Below are 19736 nucleotides of genomic sequence, written 5' to 3'. Positions count from 1 at the left end.
CCACCTGCTCACACACAAACACACTCTTGGCCCCACAGTTGATGAGAGACAGCAGCATGTGTACACGTCGGCGTCCTCACGGCTCCCGCATTCTTTACAGGCATCGTGCTGGCCGACATCATCGAGAAGTACTTTGTGTCGCCAACGCTGTTCCGCGTGATCCGGCTGGCGCGCATCGGGCGCATCCTGCGGCTGATCCGCGGCGCCAAGGGCATCCGCACGCTGCTCTTTGCGCTGATGATGTCACTGCCGGCTCTCTTCAACATCGGACTGCTGCTCTTCCTGGTCATGTTCATCTACGCCATCTTCGGCATGGCCAACTTCGCCTACGTCAAGCGGCAGGCGGGCATCGACGACATGTTCAACTTCGAGACCTTCGGCAACAGCATGATCTGCCTGTTCCAGATCACCACGTCGGCGGGCTGGGACGGCCTGCTGAGCCCCATCCTCAACAACTCGCCCGAGGAGTGCAACCCCTACGTGCCGCACACGGGCACCAGCCAACGCGGAAACTGCGGCAACCCCTCGGTGGGCATCACCTTCTTCGTCACCTACATCATCATCTCCTTCCTTATTGTGGTCAACATGTACATTGCCATCATCCTGGAGAACTTCAGCGTGGCCACAGAGGAGAGCACCGAGCCGCTCAGCGAGGATGACTTTGAGATGTTCTATGAGGTCTGGGAGAAGTTCGACCCGGAGGCCACGCAGTTCATCGAGTACGCCAAGCTGTCCGACTTCGCCGACTCCTTGTCGGAGCCGCTGCGTATCGGAAAGCCCAACAAGATCAAGCTGATCTCCATGGACTTGCCCATGGTCAGTGGCGACAAGATCCACTGCCTGGACATCCTTTTTGCCTTCACCAAGCGCGTTCTGGGTGAGTCGGGCGAGATGGACGCCCTCAAGCAGCAGATGGAGGAGAAGTTCATGATGGCCAATCCGTCCAAGATCTCCTACGAACCCATCACCACCACGTTGCGGCGGAAGCAGGAGGACGTGTCGGCCGCCGTCATCCAGCGTTGCTACCGGAGACATCTGGTGCGCCGGCAGATGAAGGCCGCCTCCTACCTCTACCGACTGATCACCACGCCACGACACAAGCCGGCCCGGGGCGAGGGCGAGGCGGCCGATGGCGAGGACGACGATGAGGAGGAGGCGCCCGAGAAGGAAGGCCTGATCGCTGCCATGATACGTGAGAACTACGGCTCCGGGCCGGTTGGGATGGAGCGCTCCGAGACTGTGTCCTCCACCTCGTCGCCGCCGTCCTACAACAGCGTGACGCGGGCCGCCGTCACTTTCCCCCCAAAGTCGGAGACGAGCAATGTCAGTACGGCGCCTTAGGAGCAAGAACACCAAATGGAGAACTATGCGGCTGCTTGGGGCACCGTGGCCACTAGGGGGCGCCCAGAAAGTGGGAACATATAAAAAGGGTGGGGCCCCATTAAAGCTTGGAACAACTTTCCTGCCCCCTGCTGGACGCTCCTCAAACTGCAATAGCGTCGTCTCGGGGCCCCCAAAACACTATCCACTCATGTATCCGTCCGTCTCTTATAGACTGGGAGCTGCATTAGCGACATTAGCTGCGCGAGTGTTAGCTTGCGAGTGCAGAGAAGCGAGCTGAGCTTAGCAAAGGTTTTGTTCGTCAAAGTAGAACTTTGTTGACAGTCTTTTCATAGCTGTACGATTATTACGACTATTTTTTTATATTTTTTAGCGTAACCTGACAAGGGAAGGGAAAAAAAAGCTTTGCAGTTTTTCTCCTTGGATCTGTGACACTTTGGCGGAAGAGAAGAACAACAATTTTGTTATGTTTTCCTTCACTGTCAAACATACTCACAAAAGCAACCCAAAAACTCACAGCGTTTTGTGCTACGGATGGCCAGAAGCTAAGCTATCGCTAGCTCCGCAGGAGAGAAGACAATGGTGTTACATTTTATCTTGTCGCGCGCCATCGTTTACGTTGGACTGCCAACCAAAGTAGACAGACGAAAAGACTACAATCAGCATAACCTTTCGCTGGCTCGTCACAAACTCAACAAGAGCTAGCTCATGTCATTCTTAGCCGCACGTCGTACTGGAAAAGGGAATTCTTGCCTTGAATTGAGATGTCAAAATTGGGTGACGCTAAGTGAAAAGTCAAACAAAAAAAATACACTCCTATTTTCCATGTCGTGTTGTTCCCAGATTGAAGTCTCATTCCAAACATACCACAAGAGTGTATTTGCACAGGACACGGGGCAAGATATATACTGTATGTATATATATCTATATACATATATATATATGTACTATAAGTATACTATATGTATATGTATCGGATTCCTCTCATAGAATTGTTCACATCAATGTCATGTTTGTCTACTTTATTATTTATTTATCAATGACTTTGTTCCCTGCTTTTATGTTTGGTTTTCTACGAAGACTCTGACACTTTTTTTGCACAGAGAAACATGGGGGGGGGGGAAAAAAACAACAAAAGTGTGAGGAGCAATAAAAGCTCAGCCAGAGACCTGGAAGCTTTGAGAGCGACACTTTCAGGACTTTCCAGGACCTTCGGATGACGAAACAGGAAATGCACAAACGCGCCGCCCGGGTGGGCGCTAACCGCTCAGCTCTTCTTTGTGTCAAAATGGTGGTTTTGTCCCATCCCCCCCAAAAATGGAAACCGGGCCACCTGGATTTTATTCTGCTGTTGAAAGCAGAAGTTAGTTCCAAAGTGTCGCTGTGGTGTTCAGCTGCACTGCGCTGAAGGGCTCTTTTCAGTAGCAATAGACCGCGAGTGTGCCTGCCTGCCGCGACCGCACTCAACGACACTCCACGCCATTGTTAGCACCCCCTTTGTCCTCCCTGGAACTCCGCGCCTTTGAGTTGGCTCCTGATTGGCCAATGAGCATCTTGACCAAAATAAAACACATTTTGACAATAATTCTGTTCATGGACGGCCAAACAAACACTTGTTGCTGTGCTGCAGTCCCCCCCCCTAGTGGCACGGAGGCATAGATGTTTACGTTGTTAAAATAATAATGCAGTGGTGCCTTGCAATATAAGTCATCTATTTTATTGTTAAATCTTGATTCTAAATGTTAAATAATATGTATTTAAATATTATTAAGAGGCAACAGTTAGGAAATCCGCTAAGCTTAATGCTAACAACAATGCAAAAGGCCATTGACATGCTAACGGTTAACATTGATAGCTGCACTTTTAGAAGCAGTGGCTATTGGAACACAAACAGTGGTGCAATACATAGACAGACAATATCATGAAACTCACAGATTAGATTCTTTACATTCTATTTCTTTATAGATTGTAATATAGTTGTATTTTCCTTGTTAAAAAAAAACAACCAGTTATGCAGGGGAGGGGAGGCTGCAACAGATAAATGTCGTTTCCAGTCCTTTCAGTGCAGAAAGATTATGATTTGCTCACAGAACAAATTCAACTTTGATCTGAATGCACTAAACGAACACATTTTAATAAACTGATTCTAGGGGAAATGTTTCAGCCTAGTACACTATAACCTAATCAATCGAAAGAACTTTTTTTTTTTTTTTTTTTTAAAGGTGTTTGTTGGGCCTGAGTCCATTTGTTTGATATCTTTTGAAACGCTGAAGCTTCGTTGATTGACCTGTCTGACATGTACCCGCTCGGCTTATTTGGTGCTACCGAGGAGGTGCGGAAGGTTCCAGACCTGAGGGGGTGATAACACCTTCCTGCCTTCCTTTCCCTTTTCAAAATGAAAGCTGCTTGGTCATCTTTAAATCCCAACAGAGTGCACAGGAACCTTCCAACATCTGAACAACAAACCTCCCAACCTTCTTCTCGTCTTATGAACAAAAACAACTCTTTCTCAACATTTGTACACTCACACACCTCCAAACTGGTTTCCTACTAGTTCAACACAGGTATCAAACTAGGTCAATGCAAGTGTCACAATGCTTACAAGACTGGATTGAAAGTTGCTCAAGACCAGTGTCATACTGGTTCAGTACTGGTGTTAAACACCATTGTCACTTTGGTTCAACACTGGTATCTTACTGGTTCAACATGCATTCAAAACAGTTAATGTAATATTGGTTCATCTCTGGTCTCATACTGGTACAACACTGGATTCACACTGGTGTCGAACTGGTTCAACACAGGTTTAAATGTTGAACCAGTGTGGGTCAACATGATGTCATACTGGTTCAAAACTGGTGTTGAAATGTTTTCATATTGGTTCAACACAGAACAAATGTGTCATGCTGGTTTGATTAACACTGGCCTTACACAGTTGTAGAACTGGTCCCACACCGTTGTCAAGTTTGGTGTCGTACTGGTGTCAAAAGTGGATCCACACTGGTTTGTGTGAGTGATGCCCAAAGGTGGTCGGATGCCCAAAGGTGGCAGGAAGTGACCTTGTTGGTGGCAGAAGAGACGGAGTCTTCTGTTCTGACGCCATGTTGTGCTTCAAGTGTTTCTCCAAAGATGGTTTTGGAACGCAAAACAAACAGAACTCAACAAAAACAATTTAAGTCATTCGAGGATTTTGTAATTTTTTTTTTTGCCAGTAAAACAAAAACTTTGGTGTGAAGAAGGAGAAAGTTGTGCCTCAGTAAACCCTCCCCTCATCCTACCCTGGTGTTTTACAAACTATTCGTTGAATTATTCTGATGATGATGACTACAATAAATATATCCACTTTTTAGTACTTTGAGTTGTAATACTCTTTAGTATTTTGCAAATAAATGTCTGTATTTAAAATAACATCCTGCGGTAAATAAACCAGACACAAACCCAACAAACCGATCTCATTGCTTTCTGTGTACGTTTTTTTTTTTCTTGTCTAAATGTATATTTTTTATTGTGCGTGTTGATCAGTCTTGTAATAGATTTGAAGCGACAATACAGCAGCAAAATCTCCAATTTTCTGAATCACGTGAAACATTTAGAGGTTTTGATTTTCGTGTATTTTTATTAAACTGGTACTCTTATCACTAATACGGTACTACAGTGCCACCTTGTGGTTCTCTGATGTAATCGCAAAGTCTTTACAAATAAAACCTGTAGTTCGCCGAATACACACATTTTAAAAGCTACACATTCCTTTGATCGGTGAATGACAAGATTTTAATCTGCAGAAATGACTAAATGTGCTCTTAGATGAAAACTATTACTTTGAAATAAGAACTAAAGCAGTTTGTAAACGTGACATTTGGGTTTAATCCACATTGCGTTCCGCTCCAGATGGTGTCGACTCCTCTCTTGCCACGTTTTTTTAACAGTCCAAATAATGACAAGCCTTCCATGAACATAATTGGTTCAAATCTTTTCGAGCGTGCCCCCCTTGACCGTCCCTCTTCACCGATTGGCTGAGCCTATAGCCAATCATAGTTAGTGTTCTTAGCGGCATCGCTGGTATCCAAGCTAACAGCAGCTTCATCCATCCCATCCTTCTCTGTCGTAACAAAATCCCCCAAGTGTCAATCAAAATCGCTGTTAGCTTAGCTTGGAAGGTGTTGGTCAGTCGATATAAACCTAACGGCGAATTGACGACGCAATGGCTCCGAAGAAAAATCCCAAAACGCATTCCAAGAAAGGTTGGTGTTCTGACACTACTAGCGAATGAGTCGTAGCATACTCACTTTGCCATTCTGCTGTTTATGGAGCGTCGTATCTATTCTGGTGGATGCATGTCAGGAGGCTCGTGGAATTAAACTAGAAGAATCTATCTTTTATTTGTCCGACATGTTAGTGGCATTTAAAACACAGCTCACGCGTTGCCATGTTCTGGTTGAGAAAGCCGCAACAAGATTAACTGGTAACGTTCATTTTAAAACGGCATTTAAGTAACACTACTGTGTGTATAAATGTACATATGTAAAGGAATTATTTACCATCTATTCCTAAAAGGTCATTAGTTAGCTTTTTGATGGTGCCTAAATTGCATTCGAGTGAGAGAAAGTTCAACGTGATGCTTTTCTGTGTGGATTTGGTTGAGCTTGAGGGCATTTTGTCAGCTTCCTAAAGATCCACAGCACAGACCAAATAAATGATCAGCACGTCTCCTATTTTGAAGCTTTTGCTGACTTGCGTGACCACAACATTCCTGGAAGTCAGCCCGTGAATAACGTCAGGATTATGTGCTTACGGTTCTTAGGAACACTCCTAGCTGAGGATCAACAAATGAATTAATATACATTTATATGATTAAATCATAAATATCTCTATCTTCCCTGACGTGCATTTCTCTAAATCTATATGAATTCATGGATAGTTTATTTCACACAAAGTATACACACTGTGATTTATATTTATGCCAGACCAGTAAAAACTGGGCATCTTTTGACTTTAAAGTTTACATAGACTTTAAACTGGGGCCCAGTGTATCCTGCCAAATAATAAATGGGCGAACACACAAACGACTACAACTTCTATGAATTGTTTAGAGTTCACTTCGGCCTTGAAAGAGGTTTGTGGTCTACTTTATGGTCTTCTATGTATGCTAAAGCAATAAATCTAAACGTGGTCCAAGACTTTTGCACAATATTATATGTCAAGGTTGCTTCCCTCACTTTGTCCTCTGTGGCATCTCGCACACACAGAAACACGGAGCACTGCGGGGTTTGTCGGCTCTAAGAATAGTGGGGGATCAGGTTCCGGACCTCACAATTGGTCGTGCGAGGACGGTGAGGAGGAGGCGCTTGTGTTTGAGTCGTCGCCATCCTGCTCGTTTGTCACTTCTCATCTCGTTGTGGTCTCCTTGGAAGTTTCCTTCTCATTTGGATCCTACACATTCGATGTGCTAGTTTGACGGGTGGCTGGGAAGGTTTTTGCTCCATGCAGCGCTATCGCCACTATGGCGCCTCCGCCCCCTCCTCAATCTCCTCGGCAGCGCCGGCGGAGGATCCCCACAGCACCCAGGAGGCGCTGAACGAGGATGTGTATGAGGAGCAGGGGGAGCCGATGGTAAACGAGGAGGCTTTGGATGGCCTCAAGGAGACAGGTAGGACCATGAACTGGATGTTGGCTCCGCTGCGTCTTTTCCGGGTCAATTGATCTGCTTCTGCTAGGAGGAGCCAGTGTGGAGGAGGCCGCGGCCCCGCAGCAGGCTCCTCCGCTCTCCGGTGGGTGGCCACCTTCGGGTTGGACTCGCTTTGGTTCGGCATGAGCCCGTTTGGGTTGAATTTAACTGGGCTTTGACCTCTAACATTTGAGTCGTCTGTGTTTGTGCTTGGAGATGACGCTGACATGATTGTCATGTTTGAAGCTCAGCTGCTACCCGAGGAACAGCTGTTGTCGGACCCGCCCCGTCGGGTTGGTGTTAAATGCGTTCCCGGGTCACTTCGACCTCTGCGTTTTGTAAAAAGGTGCCACCTGCGTGTGTTAAATAAATGTGTGCTATGGTATTAACCAGGGTGGGTTGTAATTACTTACCAATGCATCTTTCACCCAAAAGAAAAAAAAAAATCAAACCGAGCAGTCAACTGAATGAATGTCCCAGTGGTGTGTTTGACATGTTTTGTGTTTCTTGTGCGACATCCGCAGAGGCAAAGCCGCCGCAAGCTGAAAGCAAGAGCAGCAAGAAGGCGGCAGGAGGAGACACAGGGGGCGGAGCCAAGTATTCTGTGTTCACCTGGTTCGCGGTGCTGGCCCTGCTGGGGGTTTGGAGCTCGGTGGCCGTTGTCTACTTTGACATCGTCGACTACGATGGGGTCATCGGTAAGCCGGCCGCACCGAACGTGTCCGAAGTTATTTTGAGCCCGCAAAGAAGGAGAAGAAGACACTTGGCTTTGTTTCCTGTCCTCATCTTGTTATTTTGTGTGTGTGTCACCGACACGCAGCGCGAGCTCAGGAGTTCCGTATAAACTTTTCACAAGTTTTACAAGGTACGCTTTCAACATTTCAAAGATCAAGCGTACTTTCTTCTTTTCCTTCTTTTTATTTATTTTTTTTTTTTTTTAAACTTCATTCAACATCATCGTTCCAGACCCACAGCCCGTCACGTTCACCGTGGTCTTCTCTCTGTTTGTGCCGCAGGGAAGCTGATGGCCTACGACACGGACGGAGACGGCGACTTCGATGTGGAGGACGCCAAAGTCCTGCTCGGCAAGTCCCCGCTAATCTTTTCCTATTTGCATCCTCCGAGGTGGTTCACAGCTACGTCGTAGCACGATAAAACACCTCTGAGAAGGTTCCCGAGGAGACAAAAGTACAGCGTCGCGCCATCATCATGTTCAATTCCGATATAGCGAACTGGAAGTCAGAGGACTTAACGATGCGGGGGAAAAAAGGAAGTGGTGCTTGTTGGCTGCTGGCTGTGACTTTTAACTCCCTTTCCTTCTTTCCCCTCCATTCTCATCATCCTCTTTTATTTGATGACATCACTCACTTCTTCTTTTTCAAGTTACCTTCCATCCATCCCTCCCTCGCCATCGTCTCCTCTTCTATTGTCACTTTCTCTCGTCAGGCCTGACCAAAGGTGGCGACGGTAGCGCGCCAGGCGAGTCTCTTGAGGAAGTTGTAAATATTTTGGCGGAGGAAGGTTCTGATTGGCTGTATGGCTTCTTCACCTTCCTCTATGATGTAGTCGGCTTGCCCGTAAAGCAGGAAGAGGATGAGGAGGAGGAAGATGAAGATGAAGAGGAAGAGGCAACAGCGGCCCGGAAGCACCAGCAGGGCAGTGCTTCTTACCTTGACGACGTGGAAGTCAAAGGGGTCATACTGGACCTTCAGAACCAATAGGAGGACAGCAAGCCAGCCTGAGGACCTCATGGAGGACATGCTTGGCAAAGTGGATGGACAGAAAAACAAATGCAGTTTATTTATGGCAAGGGTGAGGGGGGGGGGGGATTCATTTAAGTTGACCTTGGACACAATTTAACCGAGTATTTAAAAAAAAAAAATTCTCTGCACGCAAACATGATCGAAGGTCCATTTGGATCCTTTTATTTTCTCTCGTTTTGACAGGCAAATCTCAGGTCCCGTGAGGTGAGAATAAGCCTCACTTTTTTTTTTGTTCTTTGCTGTTTGTCGCTTCAGATGACAGGAAGTTAAAAAGCTCTCGCCGGAAGCAGGCGTTGAGGAAAGGTACACGTGTGAGCACCGTGGCTTGTCCTGCATGTTGTCTCCGAGCGTGTGCTTTGTGCTGAAAGCGGAGGCGAGCCAATGCTCCCCCTTTTTGTCGTGTTGTTTTGTGCTTTTAGTTGCCACGGTAACCTAACTATCAGAAGCTGCTCTATTTGAGTCGGGCTTTTGACACCGATTTTTGGACTTTGCCTCTGGTCTTGTGTGTTTCCATTTGAAAAGCTGCATTTTCCAATTTTTTTGATAATGTTTGGGAAAAATTGCAGACACCTCCTTTATCTAGTTTCTGAAGATTTTGTACGTGTTTATGTCAAGCGCTCCGGGAAGTGGACGAGGATCCCGATGAGACGGAAGCGAGCGAAGGTAGCGCTGGGTTGTGTACGTCACTTTTGATGTTAGGATCTTAGCAGCATTTTTTTGTTTTGTTTCCCGTTTGGCATCCCAGATGAGATTCCAGAAGAAGCAACTTTGCGGAAGAACGGAACCCGAGGTAGAAAAAATTGGACCTGCATCCATGTGTGAACGTTGCTTTCAATGCAGTGAATGCTAACACGTTTAGCATCAAGTTGCACATCGGCCCTCACTCACCATAAGCTTGGCTCTGCTAACACTCCCCTGGTCGCCATTCGTACCCTTCACGAGTTTATTCCGACTACAGAACTTCCTATCCGAGACGAAGTGTTGCGCTCCGTCCTGCGAGAAGAACTGAGCACCATCAACGAGAAAACCGAGGCCAGGCGGATCGCCCGTATCGCCCTCGCCGAAATCGAAACCCTCCTGGCTGACCGAGACCAAGGCGAGGAGACGGCCTGGCAGCTCAGGATGAAGACGCTGGAGGTTACCCAGGAGCAACTCAAGCTGGAGAAGGAGAGGATAGGGCTGGAGAAGGAAAGGGTAGAGGTGGAGAAAAGGAAGATGGAGGTGGAGAGAGAGCGGATGAAGTGGGAGAAGGCTGAGAGGGAAAGGACGGAGCGGGAGGAAGCGGAGAAAGAGCGAAGGGAGCAGGAAAGGATGGAGCGGGAGAAGGAAAGGATTGAGTGGGAGAAGGCCAAGAGGGAAAGGATGGAGAGGGAAAAGGCTGAGCGGGACAGGATGGAGAAGGCGGAGCATGAGCAACTTGCGTTACAGAAAGCCCAGCAAGAGCGGGAGCAGCTCGAAAAGAAGGAGAAGGAACGCGTGCTTCGGGAACAAGAAGCCGCCAAGGAAAGAGAAGAGCGCGAACGCTTGGCCAGAGAGAAGAGCGACCAGGAAAGGAAGGAAAGGGAACGACTCCAGAAAGAACAGGTGGCCAAAGAGCGGGAAAGGCTTGAGAAAGAAAAGATGGAGCGGGAAAGGCAAGAAAAAGAGAGAGCGGAGAAAGAGCGCCTTGCTAAAGAGAAAGCTCGACTGGCTCAGGAGAAAGAGAGAGCGGAGAAGGAGAAGGCAGCCAGCGAGAAGGAACTGCGGCTTTCCCGCGAGAAGGCCGCTCGGGACAAGATGGAGGCGGAGCGGCTCGACGCCAGGAAAGGAAACACCAGTCAAACCGGCGAGGAGAAAAGTCAGCGAGCCGGCGTGACGGCGGTCAGGAGGGACAAGGGCGTGGTTGCAGACAAAATGGCTGCCAGCGGCAGGAAGAAGTAAACTATTCTTGGACATCTTGGGTTTTTGTTTTTTTTTAATTCTTTTTTTTCCAGCTCTGTCGAATAAAAGTAGTGCTTTGCCACCATCTTGTGGCGTCGTGGAATACATTGGGGTACAATTATAAGGAATAAACGTTTCTGGTTATGCAATCAAATGGTACTACAAAATTGTCAACCCATCGGGAGCCATTCCCAACACAACTAATCAGATGCAGATTTATTTGTGTTGTTCATATGTGCCGTAAACTCCGCCCCCATCTCTATTTCTGGAACGTATTTTCCTCTAATGTGACAGCAAATGTCAAATAAAACTTCAACTGTTACCTTCTTTTTATTCTCTTGTTTCCTTCCATATTCTGAAAATCATCACGGTCTGGTTATGTGAACGCTCATTGATATGTTTGGATCTGGCGATTGACTGGCAACCACTTTTCGAAAATAAATTCCACACTTACTGTGAACCACCTCAACTGCGCTTCTCATGTCATACATATTCAAATTAGATAACACACGAAGTCACGTGACACGTGAGCAGTTTGCATCTCTTTGTCACGTTGTCACATTTCCAAACAGGCCTGAAAGAAACTCCAATCCAGAAGCATCCATCTGAAGAGCAACCAGCGGGTGAATATGTTGCTACCTCTACAAATGAGTCCCGTCCAGTATATTTACAAATTCCATTATCTACGTGCCAGAACCTGCTGAAGATCAGTCGAGCAACCAGCAAGCCGCAGAGCCGTCAGAAGAGGAGGCAGTGGAGGCGCATACAACGGAGGAGAGCACAGTTCAGGACTTCAACGTTGAAGAGGCGTCGACCACGCAACCCGAGGACGAGTCGGTGGAGGTGCAGCCCGAGGAGAGCGCTACAGAAGACTCGCCAACAAGTGTGTGATGCAACAATATGCTTGTCCACTTGTCTCAGTGCGTGCCATGACACACTTCCTGTGCGTTTGTGCATGTGCATGTCAGTCTCTGAAGCTGAAGATGTGGACTCTGAAATCCAAGGTTTGTCCTGCACCCTTTTCACTATCTGCTTCATCACCTTTTCAAGCGGGAAAAACTTCTTAATCACTCTTTTTTTTTTCTCCCTCCTCTTCTTAATACGTGCTTGTGTGTGTATATATACACGTATATGTGTGTCCTCCAGCTGCTGTTCCCCTGCCAGCCTTTGTAGAAGAAGACTTTGTAGCCGGTGAGTCCTATTTTTCTCAACACGATTGTGAGAAATACATATTTTAAGTCAAAAGCAGTTTGTAGTTTTGTTTATTTAAAATTTATATATATATATATATATATATATATATATATATATATATATATATATATATATATATATATATATATATATATATATATATATATATATATATATATATATATATATATATATACAAATTTAAAAAAAAATTTTTTTTTTTACTAAGATGGAACGGATTAATGTCATTTCCATTCATTTCAATGGGGACACATGCTTTTTTGTGCCGCAGATGATCCTCGAGGAGACACGGAGCATCCTCTTGGTGTGTATTTATTTTTCTCTCTTTTGTCTTCCTCCATCGTGACGTCTCTCCTTGATTTCTTTCAGAGGAGGACATGGACGCCATCGACACGAGCGGAGGTGAGTAAGGATTTCAGATGGATGTTGGGAGCTGTTGTTTCATGTGTATTTTGCTCGCAGTCCTGGTGGAGGAGCCATCATCTCAGGAGACTTTCGGTAAAACCGCAAATCACGATTGCTCGTGAAACAAATCCAAATTATTATTTTTTTTATTTGCTTGCGGTCAAGTGGAATCTATACAACATTTGACAAGCTCCAAAGTGACACAAGAAGAAGAAGAAGGAGGTTTTTTTTCTTGTTTTTAATTTTTCAACTGATCCATATTGATGTTTGTTTTCCCGAAGTAAGTTTGTTTTGTGCGTCAGAGCCAGCGTTGGAAGCGGAGCAGCCTTTTGAAGCCATAGAAACGCAGAGCGACAACACAGCAGAGAGCAGCACGCCGGCCGGTACCACAAAAGACGTTTCATAACAACAACTGTCAGTGCAGATGAACCCGGTCGGCTCACTTCTCCTTTTGTTTTGCGCATCAGAGCCGCCAGTGGAGGAGGAGAAGCAGTCCGAGCCAGTCGAAGCGCACAGCGAGACTTCTGGAGGGAGCAACACGCCCGAGGGTGAGCGCGCCAACGTGTCCGATGATTTGAGATGAACAAAAGTTGACTAGCAAGACAGTAGGCCTGTGTTGGAAATGTACGACTCGCTGACAGTCAAGATCCTCTTTGCCACAGAAGCGGCGGACCACACAACTGCGGAGAAGCCTAAAGAAAAAGGTAAAGAGGCGTCACGTATTTCTTTCGAGTTTGTACAAATGTCGCTTTCTCTCCAGCTAAGAAGAAGAAAGCCAAACTGCTCAACACGTTGGACAAGAGCATCAAAGCAGAACTGGATGCTGCGGAGAAGCTTCGCAAGAAAGTACGTGACAGGCTGGAAGTGACTGGCGGCGACTTGGACTGCGCTTGACGTCGCGTTCTCGTACTTTAGGGAAAAGTGGAGGCGGCGCTGCAAGCATTTGAGACGTTGGTGCACCAGCACCCGGAGAGCCCCCGCGCTCACTACGGGAAAGCGCAGGTGCTCATTTCAACTTTTCAAGTTTGGAGTCAGCCTACTCGAGCTTGATGAATGACTTCCTTCGACGACGCAGGCGGAGGACGACTTAGCCGAGAAGCAGCGCAGCAACGACATGTTGCAGAAGGCCATCGGTAGCTACGCAGACGCCGCCGATATTCCGGACGCCACCCCCGACCTGATCCGAGCCGCCCTCAAGAGACGAGCCGAGCGCCAGCAGTTCCTGGGTAAGCCGCGTCGAGGATAAAGATCTTTGGTGTGAATTAAGTCTTTCTAAAATGTCCTCGTGTCAGGGCGCATGCGAGGCGCTGTGGCCACGCTGGAGAAGTTGGTGCAGATCTTTCCAAAAGACATCAGTCTGAAGAACGATCTGGGCGTGGCCTACCTACTGCTAGGCGACAACAAAGGTGCCAAAACGGTCTACGAGGAGGTGAGTGACGTTACCTCCTTCTTCTTCTTCTGTTATTCTTCTGTTGTCTCACCGGCGCCATCTTCAGGTTCTGGCGGTTGCCCCCAGTGACGGCTTTGCGAAGGTTCACTACGGCTTCATCCTGAAGTCAGAGAACAAGATCACGGAGAGCATTCCTTACCTGAAGGTATGCGAGAGCGTCAGTCGGTTTTTTGTTTGCGTGCCGACCTCCACCGTTTGAATTTGCGTCCGTCCACCAGGAGGGGCTCGAATCCGGAGAGCCCGGCACCGATGACGGACGTTTCTACTTCCACCTAGGAGACGCTCTGCAGAGAATCGGAGACAAAAGCGTGAGTGTATGTAATGAAAACATATTATTCTTGTCTTACCAATGATGTGTGTCCCAGCAGGCCTACCACTGGTACCAGGTGGGCCACGAGCGAGGGCACTTTGCGTCCGTGTGGCAGAGGTCACTTTACAATGTGGACGGGCTTAAGGCGCAGCCCTGGTGGACCCCAAACGAGACCGGATACACCGATCTAGTGAAGGTAGGACAGCGGGCAGAATTTAAGCGGGTATTCTTCCAGTTTAGGACTCAACCGCAATTTTTGCGTTCAGGCACTGGAGAAGAACTGGAAGATTATCCGGGACGAGGCGATGGCCATGATGGACCAAAACACCGGCCAGTTTGTACCCGAGGAGGAAAACCTGAGGGAGAAAGGAGAGTGGGGCCAGTACACGCTCTGGCAGCAAGGTCCATTTCTTGACTTCTTCACCTCTTCACCGACACGCAGCTAACAAACTCATTTGTCTTCAGGGAAGAAGTCCGGGACTTCCTGCCAGGCTGTACCGAAGACCTGCTCGCTACTGGAGAGATTTCCCGAAGCCACCGGCTGCAAGAGAGGACAGGTGGACACTCGGGAGATTTCAACGTAGCCTAAATTCACCTCACTGACTTATGTATGTGCGTGTGTGTGTAGATTAAGTTCTCAGTGATGCAGCCGGGCACGCACGTGTGGCCACACACGGGCCCCACCAACTGTCGACTGAGGATGCACCTCGGTCTCGTCATTCCCAAACAGGGATGCAGGATCAGGTGCACGGACCAGACCAGGTAATCGTCACTGAACCACTTCCCGTTTTTTTTTTTTTTTTATTCCCATCGCCACTGATTATCTTTCGTAGGGAGTGGGAGGAAGGCAAAGTGCTGATCTTTGACGACTCCTTCGAGCACGAGGTCTGGCAGGACGCGGACACCTTCCGCCTCATCTTCATCGTGGACGTGTGGCACCCGCAGCTGACCGCATCTCAGCGGCAGACCCTCAGCGCCATCTAGACTGACGCGCTCAGGACACTGAAGGTTCCTCTGGGTGGTACTACTGATTTGAGCACATCCACTTACACACACACACACACACACACACACACACACACACACACACACACACACACACACACACACACACACATTTGCAACGAGCAAGGCTTAATGCTCAATTGGGATTTTGGGGTGTAGACGTTCCCGACAATAATTATGACCACAGTTAACCGGCGTTTGCCCGCACTCAGCAACTTTCGTGTTTGTAGCGTTGATTAGCGAAAGACTCATCGTGTGTTTTACTGCTAGCCCATTTTTTTCCTTTTGTATGATCACTACAACCAGCAGATGTTATCAGAGATTCTATTTTTATTAAAAATGACACGAGAAAATCAGTGTTTTGTTTGTGGTGTTGTTTTTTTTATGTCAGACGGTCTTAATTTCTTGCTTTGTGCTTGACTTTTCAAGCTCTCATTGGCTTTCTTGGCCAGGGGTGTATATTTATATCCACTATTTTAACTCAAATAAATGGTTACATTTATTCCATTTAATTACACAGAGCAGTTAGTAGCATAAATAATTTAAAAATATATAGTTAAGCATTTTTTTTATGTGAACATTTTCTTAAATAGTGAAATAGACCATTTTACATTTGACATTTTTTTTATATGGAATAATTTTTTATCGTAAATATTAAAGCAGAAAAATAGAATCACGATAGACATATTAAAATCATTTTATTTCCCGTCTGTGCATTTTAAGAGTCAGACGTGCTTGTTTGCCCTGCACCGCTGTCTGAATGTCCACATTTTACTGTGGTATTTTCATTTAAAAAAAAAAAAAGAAAGAAAGCAGCACACGTGGAGGTGTAAATGTTTACTAGTTTACATTCTGCAGTAAATACATGAGAAGAAATGAGTGTAGCCCTGATGTCGAGTGACACTGCAAAAAGCTTTTCATCCGACGAAAAGTCTTTTTTTGCAGCGCGGCAATACATGATCGATACAATCTTGAAATACGTTCAAATTCAATAAAAACAATCTTTCTCTTCAGTGACATTTTGGCATTCGGTGTGTGTTGAGAGCACAATACTTCAAAGCATGAAAGGTGGGAGCACTTTTTCCATCCTAATCGACATGCACGTAGCGCTCGGTTGTTCTACCCGAACGACATTGGCTTGATTGGAAAGCTTAACCCGAAGCGTTTTCATTCATATTTGGCGATAAACGCGAGCAACCATTGCGATAGTGAGTTTCCTCAGCGACGACAATCATGACGCTTTAGTTCACACTTGGACGAGAAGCTCCCTGTTTTTTTTTTTCTTCCGATTGACATGGCTAATCCAAGCAATTCAGCGGACGACGCTAACAAGAGTGCTAACGCTCTGATCATCTACAAAGATTCCCAACGTTCACTCCCGACTTCCTAATGACTATATCGGCATTTTTACAAAAAAGACCATGGGACTGAAACGATTAATCGATTACTCACCGATAATTCTTTTTTTTTGCGGTGAGCCTTGATATTTTTTTAAATCAAATATGTACCTTGGCTCAATGAAGGTTGGGGACACTGAACTACAATCACCACGATTGATTGATTGAATGTATGAATGTCAGCGTGTCATAGTCACCGATGATGATGAAAATGGCGGTGGGCAAACATTCGCTAAAGTCATGATGACCTTTCCTGCGTTTCCAGCGTGGGGACACACAAACATGTAAGCGTGTGTGCGCGTTAGTGTTTGTGTGTGTTTGCGTATGTGTGCAGCATAAACACACATTTGGGCTCAGAAACAGGAAGTCAAAGTTCAGCTGGACGGGACAAAACAACACAAGTCAAAATCCAGCAAGTGTGTCTAAGTGTGTGCATGAGTGTGTGCGAGTGTGTGTGTGCATATATGTGTGTGTGTGTGTTCAGTCAAGGGCCAATAGCGGAGTGCTGGTGTCTCTGTCCGTCTGTCGCAGCATGGCGGGATTGACCACCGACTGAGACCTGAAGCACAGAAACGTCACATTGTAGTCAGATACCACCAGATGGCGGTAAAGCACTACTTTGGTCAAAAAGAAACTCCTCAATTGACATGAGCATAGTTCCTTGACACAAGGAGGCAGTAAGAGTTGCATGTTGCATGGAGTGCCCTCACCTCTTCATGAGCTCCTTGTCCGCACCTCCCCCGCAGTTTTCTCGGACGTGAAGGGCGTCATAGGTGAGCGTGTACTCAGTTTCGTCCATATAGTCGGGACCCAGCAGGGTGCGAGCCCACATTCCCATGTCGTACGGCGGAAGCGTACCCCCGAACTCGGACGGCAGACACTCGGGCTGGATGAGCTGATGGAGCGAGTTCAGGTTGTTTCCGTGGAGAAAAATCTGTGCCGTCGAATAACGCAGAAGAAGATCACATAATAAGGACAGCTATCTAGCTAGCTAGCGAGATGAATGGCTAGCAGAGAAGAAAGAGAAATTGCATTTACCCGTTTCCTGGTTTTGTCTTTGAGGAAAGGCTTGATGATGGTGAACATGGCGTAAATGTACCACGGCTGGTTGACAAAATGGATCCCTCCGAAACGGGCCGGGAAGCTGTCCTGAGGAAAAATTTTGGGGAAATTGTAAAAAAAAAAGTCACTCAGGTCTACTTTTGTCTAAATGAAGCGGCGCTCGGCGTCTGACCTGCAGGCCTTCGATGGCCAGCTTGAGGATGTTAGGTGTGAGTTTGGAGGCCTGCTTGAAGGAAAAGTTGCTCCAGTCAATGATGAGCACAAAGCCATTGATTTGCAGCTCGGGCTTCTCAATCAGAACCTCCAGCGAGAGAAGGATGGCCCGCAAGATGTCCGTGAACGAGTTCCTGGACAAATAGAAAGCCCGGACCGCCATTGAGTCCACATCCTTCAAGTCCTGATCAAGAGTTGAACAAGGACACTCTTTGTCCTCAACACACTTGATGAAATAATTTTTAAATATTACAATGTGTATGTAAATTGAAATAATAAGCTAATAATAAGTTTGTCTGGGTTTTTTTTTATGGTTCAAGAATGTGAATGTCATGTCGCCATGACGATGCGTTGACCTGCTCTGGTCCCAATTGGAGGCAAAAAGGATGAGGATCTTTCGGCCGTGTTGATCCGGGTTCTCTAGAACACCTGGGAAGCCGTCCATCAACGCTCGCTTGATGCCGGGGTCATCCACCTGACACACACACACGTTACACCTCCTGTTCATGACCACCTTGTTATTTTGGAGACAAAACAGTATCCCATTTGGAAAAGGTGTGTGCGTGGACCTTGAAGCTCTGGAACATGTCGAGGTTCTGCTGTCGGAATTGAAAGTATTGCGCTAGGAGGCGGAACGTCTCCACCGGGTCAAACTTGCGTGCTCGGAGGAAGCGAAGGATGAAGTCGTCGTCTGTACGCAAGAAGCCGATGTCTGGACGAGTCACAATCATGTCACGCACCTTGCCGTGGTGAAAAGACGCAAGGGTCAAATGTCAGAGCACATAGGGACAAATGAGGGAGTGGTCACCAGTACCTGTTGTATGTCCTGGTGTAGGGTGTTGGGGTTTTCGTTGAGCTCAAGCCGAGCCTTCTCGGTAACGTCGGCGCTGAGGCTCGCCAGGAGCTGCGACATCCTGTCAGCGTTTTGATGTTAACGAGTGCTCACTGTCAGCACACACACCTCATCTGACTGCTCAACCAATCAAATCAGCCGCCACGGGTGATGTCATCCACTATGGTTCCGATGCTGCTTACGGTGCATCCCTCCTGTGGCGTGCTGTCATGGCGGCCAACATTTTCACATCATGGGCCACGAGTGATGTCTGTTGCAGGTTCAAAGGTCAGTTAAGGCAGCTTGGTCTGCTGGTTCTGACAAACAGACAAAATAATATTATATTTTACATTATATATCAATACCATAATACTCCTTCTGTATGCTGGTCATAACTTACAGCTAAGCTTATACATAAGATATATATATATATATATATATATATATTGTGTTATATATATATATATATATATATATATATATATATATATATATATATATATATATATATATATATATATATATATATATATATATATATATATATATATATATATATATATATATATATATATATATATATATAAAATGCTTTGTATATATTATAGTAAGTGTGAATAAAGAATATTGATGAATATAAATAAAAAATATTACTGATAGAATTAGGTGTGTTGTGTGTCGTTGGTCCGAGCGCCTCCGGCCCTCCTAAGCTGGTCCTGATGCTGAGGACGCTGTCGGCCATCACACAAAACAACAAGAAGAAGGAATAAGCGTGGGGAGAATCCAAGAAGACAAAAACGAAAAAAGGAAAAATAAACAAAGATCAAATGTTGATTTCCGACGTCCCCGTTGACATGTGAACGTTCGATGAGGGAGAAAAAATGTGCGGAGAAAACGTCAAGATCAGGATGCTCTGGTTTAGCGTCCTGTTCTTTCGCGACATAACACTTCCGGGACACACTTTCACAATAAGGTCCTCGGTTGATGAAGACTTAAAATTCAATGTCAGCCTGTCTAACTATCTATCGATTGATGATCAATCTATCCTTCGTCCAGATGCCTAATTGAAATTTCCTTTTGAGGTTTCGGTATCTGCCGCACACTAAAATTCAAGTGGTTTACTGACGTAATCGGTATGAAGGTTGATAATGACGGTGACGC

The 19736-nt window shown here is 46.3% G+C and overlaps 3 protein-coding genes across 11 annotated transcripts in view; 2 read left to right on the top strand and 1 right to left on the bottom strand.

Annotated features, from left to right (window-relative positions):
* scn5lab (sodium channel, voltage gated, type V-like, alpha b) overlaps positions 1 to 1752 on the top strand; it is a 29453-nt gene extending 27701 nt beyond the window's left edge. For all 3 annotated transcript variants that reach the window (XM_085939574.1, XM_085939573.1, XM_085939572.1), the window contains one exon: positions 101 to 1752. In XM_085939574.1, coding sequence (XP_085795700.1) covers positions 101 to 1341 — 1241 coding nt within the window. In that variant the 3' untranslated portion in view covers positions 1342 to 1752. The remainder of the gene's footprint in view (positions 1 to 100) is intronic.
* Positions 1753 to 5370: 3618 nt separating this feature from the next.
* On the top strand, positions 5371 to 15427 carry unm_hu7910 (un-named hu7910). 5 transcript variants are annotated; one of them, XM_085939577.1, is made up of 27 exons: positions 6136 to 6985; positions 7053 to 7106; positions 7528 to 7701; positions 7824 to 7868; positions 8020 to 8088; positions 11259 to 11309; positions 11381 to 11569; positions 11655 to 11690; positions 11833 to 11877; positions 12173 to 12205; positions 12271 to 12303; positions 12364 to 12399; positions 12472 to 12528; positions 12615 to 12689; positions 12774 to 12854; positions 12969 to 13010; positions 13067 to 13152; positions 13222 to 13308; positions 13382 to 13532; positions 13599 to 13735; positions 13803 to 13901; positions 13975 to 14064; positions 14125 to 14262; positions 14333 to 14468; positions 14532 to 14623; positions 14695 to 14828; positions 14900 to 15427. In XM_085939577.1, exons 1-27 carry the CDS (start codon positions 6820 to 6822, stop codon positions 15048 to 15050), a joined length of 2487 nt encoding a protein of 828 aa, XP_085795703.1. In that variant the 5' UTR covers positions 6136 to 6819; the 3' UTR covers positions 15051 to 15427. The 5 variants fall into 5 exon arrangements, with proteins under 5 accessions (XP_085795706.1, XP_085795703.1, XP_085795704.1 ...); XM_085939576.1 differs by having other exon boundaries at positions 6142 to 6985; positions 12609 to 12689; XM_085939580.1 differs by lacking the exons at positions 6136 to 6985; positions 7053 to 7106 and adding an exon at positions 5371 to 5579 and having other exon boundaries at positions 12609 to 12689.
* Positions 15428 to 15906: 479 nt separating this feature from the next.
* LOC147041546 (clavesin-1-like) lies at positions 15907 to 19359 on the bottom strand. Of its 3 annotated transcripts, XM_085939269.1 has the most exons (10): positions 19230 to 19359; positions 18779 to 18892; positions 18558 to 18657; positions 18313 to 18483; positions 18100 to 18218; positions 17832 to 17877; positions 17703 to 17756; positions 17507 to 17617; positions 17179 to 17402; positions 15907 to 17027 (listed from the first exon to the last, which is right to left on the bottom strand). In XM_085939269.1, exons 2-10 carry the CDS (start codon positions 18817 to 18819, stop codon positions 16949 to 16951), a joined length of 945 nt encoding a protein of 314 aa, XP_085795395.1. In that variant the 5' UTR covers positions 18820 to 18892; positions 19230 to 19359; the 3' UTR covers positions 15907 to 16948. The 3 variants fall into 3 exon arrangements, with proteins under 3 accessions (XP_085795395.1, XP_085795392.1, XP_085795394.1); XM_085939266.1 differs by having other exon boundaries at positions 17703 to 17877; XM_085939268.1 differs by having other exon boundaries at positions 17703 to 17877; positions 18723 to 18892; positions 19230 to 19271.
* Between the last annotated feature and the right edge of the window lie 377 nt (positions 19360 to 19736).

Source organism: Syngnathus leptorhynchus, chromosome 19 (genome assembly GCF_054491065.1).
Source record: "Syngnathus leptorhynchus isolate UIUO chromosome 19, UIUO_Slep, whole genome shotgun sequence".
In the NCBI taxonomy this organism is placed as follows: domain Eukaryota; kingdom Metazoa; phylum Chordata; class Actinopteri; order Syngnathiformes; family Syngnathidae; genus Syngnathus; species Syngnathus leptorhynchus.
Note: the sequence above shows the minus strand (reverse complement) of the source record. Positions and strands in the feature narration are given on the sequence as shown.

Bases quoted from the DNA above. Each gene is read 5' to 3' on its own strand.
- LOC147041546 (XM_085939266.1), bottom strand. From the start codon at position 18,819: ATGTTGGCCGCCATGACAGCACGCCACAGGAGGGATGCACC. The intron at 18,658-18,778 runs GTAAGCAGCATC...AAACGCTGACAG, and splicing joins CGCCACAGGAGGGATGCACC to GATGTCGCAGCTCCTGGCGA. The intron at 17,878-18,099 runs GTCAACGCATCG...CTATTTGTCCAG, and splicing joins TCCAATTGGGACCAGAGCAG to GAACTCGTTCACGGACATCT.
- unm_hu7910 (XM_085939576.1), top strand. From the start codon at position 6,820: ATGCAGCGCTATCGCCACTATGGCGCCTCCGCCCCCTCCTCAATCTCC. The intron at 7,702-7,823 runs GTAAGCCGGCCG...ACCGACACGCAG, and splicing joins CGACTACGATGGGGTCATCG to CGCGAGCTCAGGAGTTCCGT. The intron at 8,089-11,258 runs GCAAGTCCCCGC...ATTTCCAAACAG, and splicing joins GGACGCCAAAGTCCTGCTCG to GCCTGAAAGAAACTCCAATC.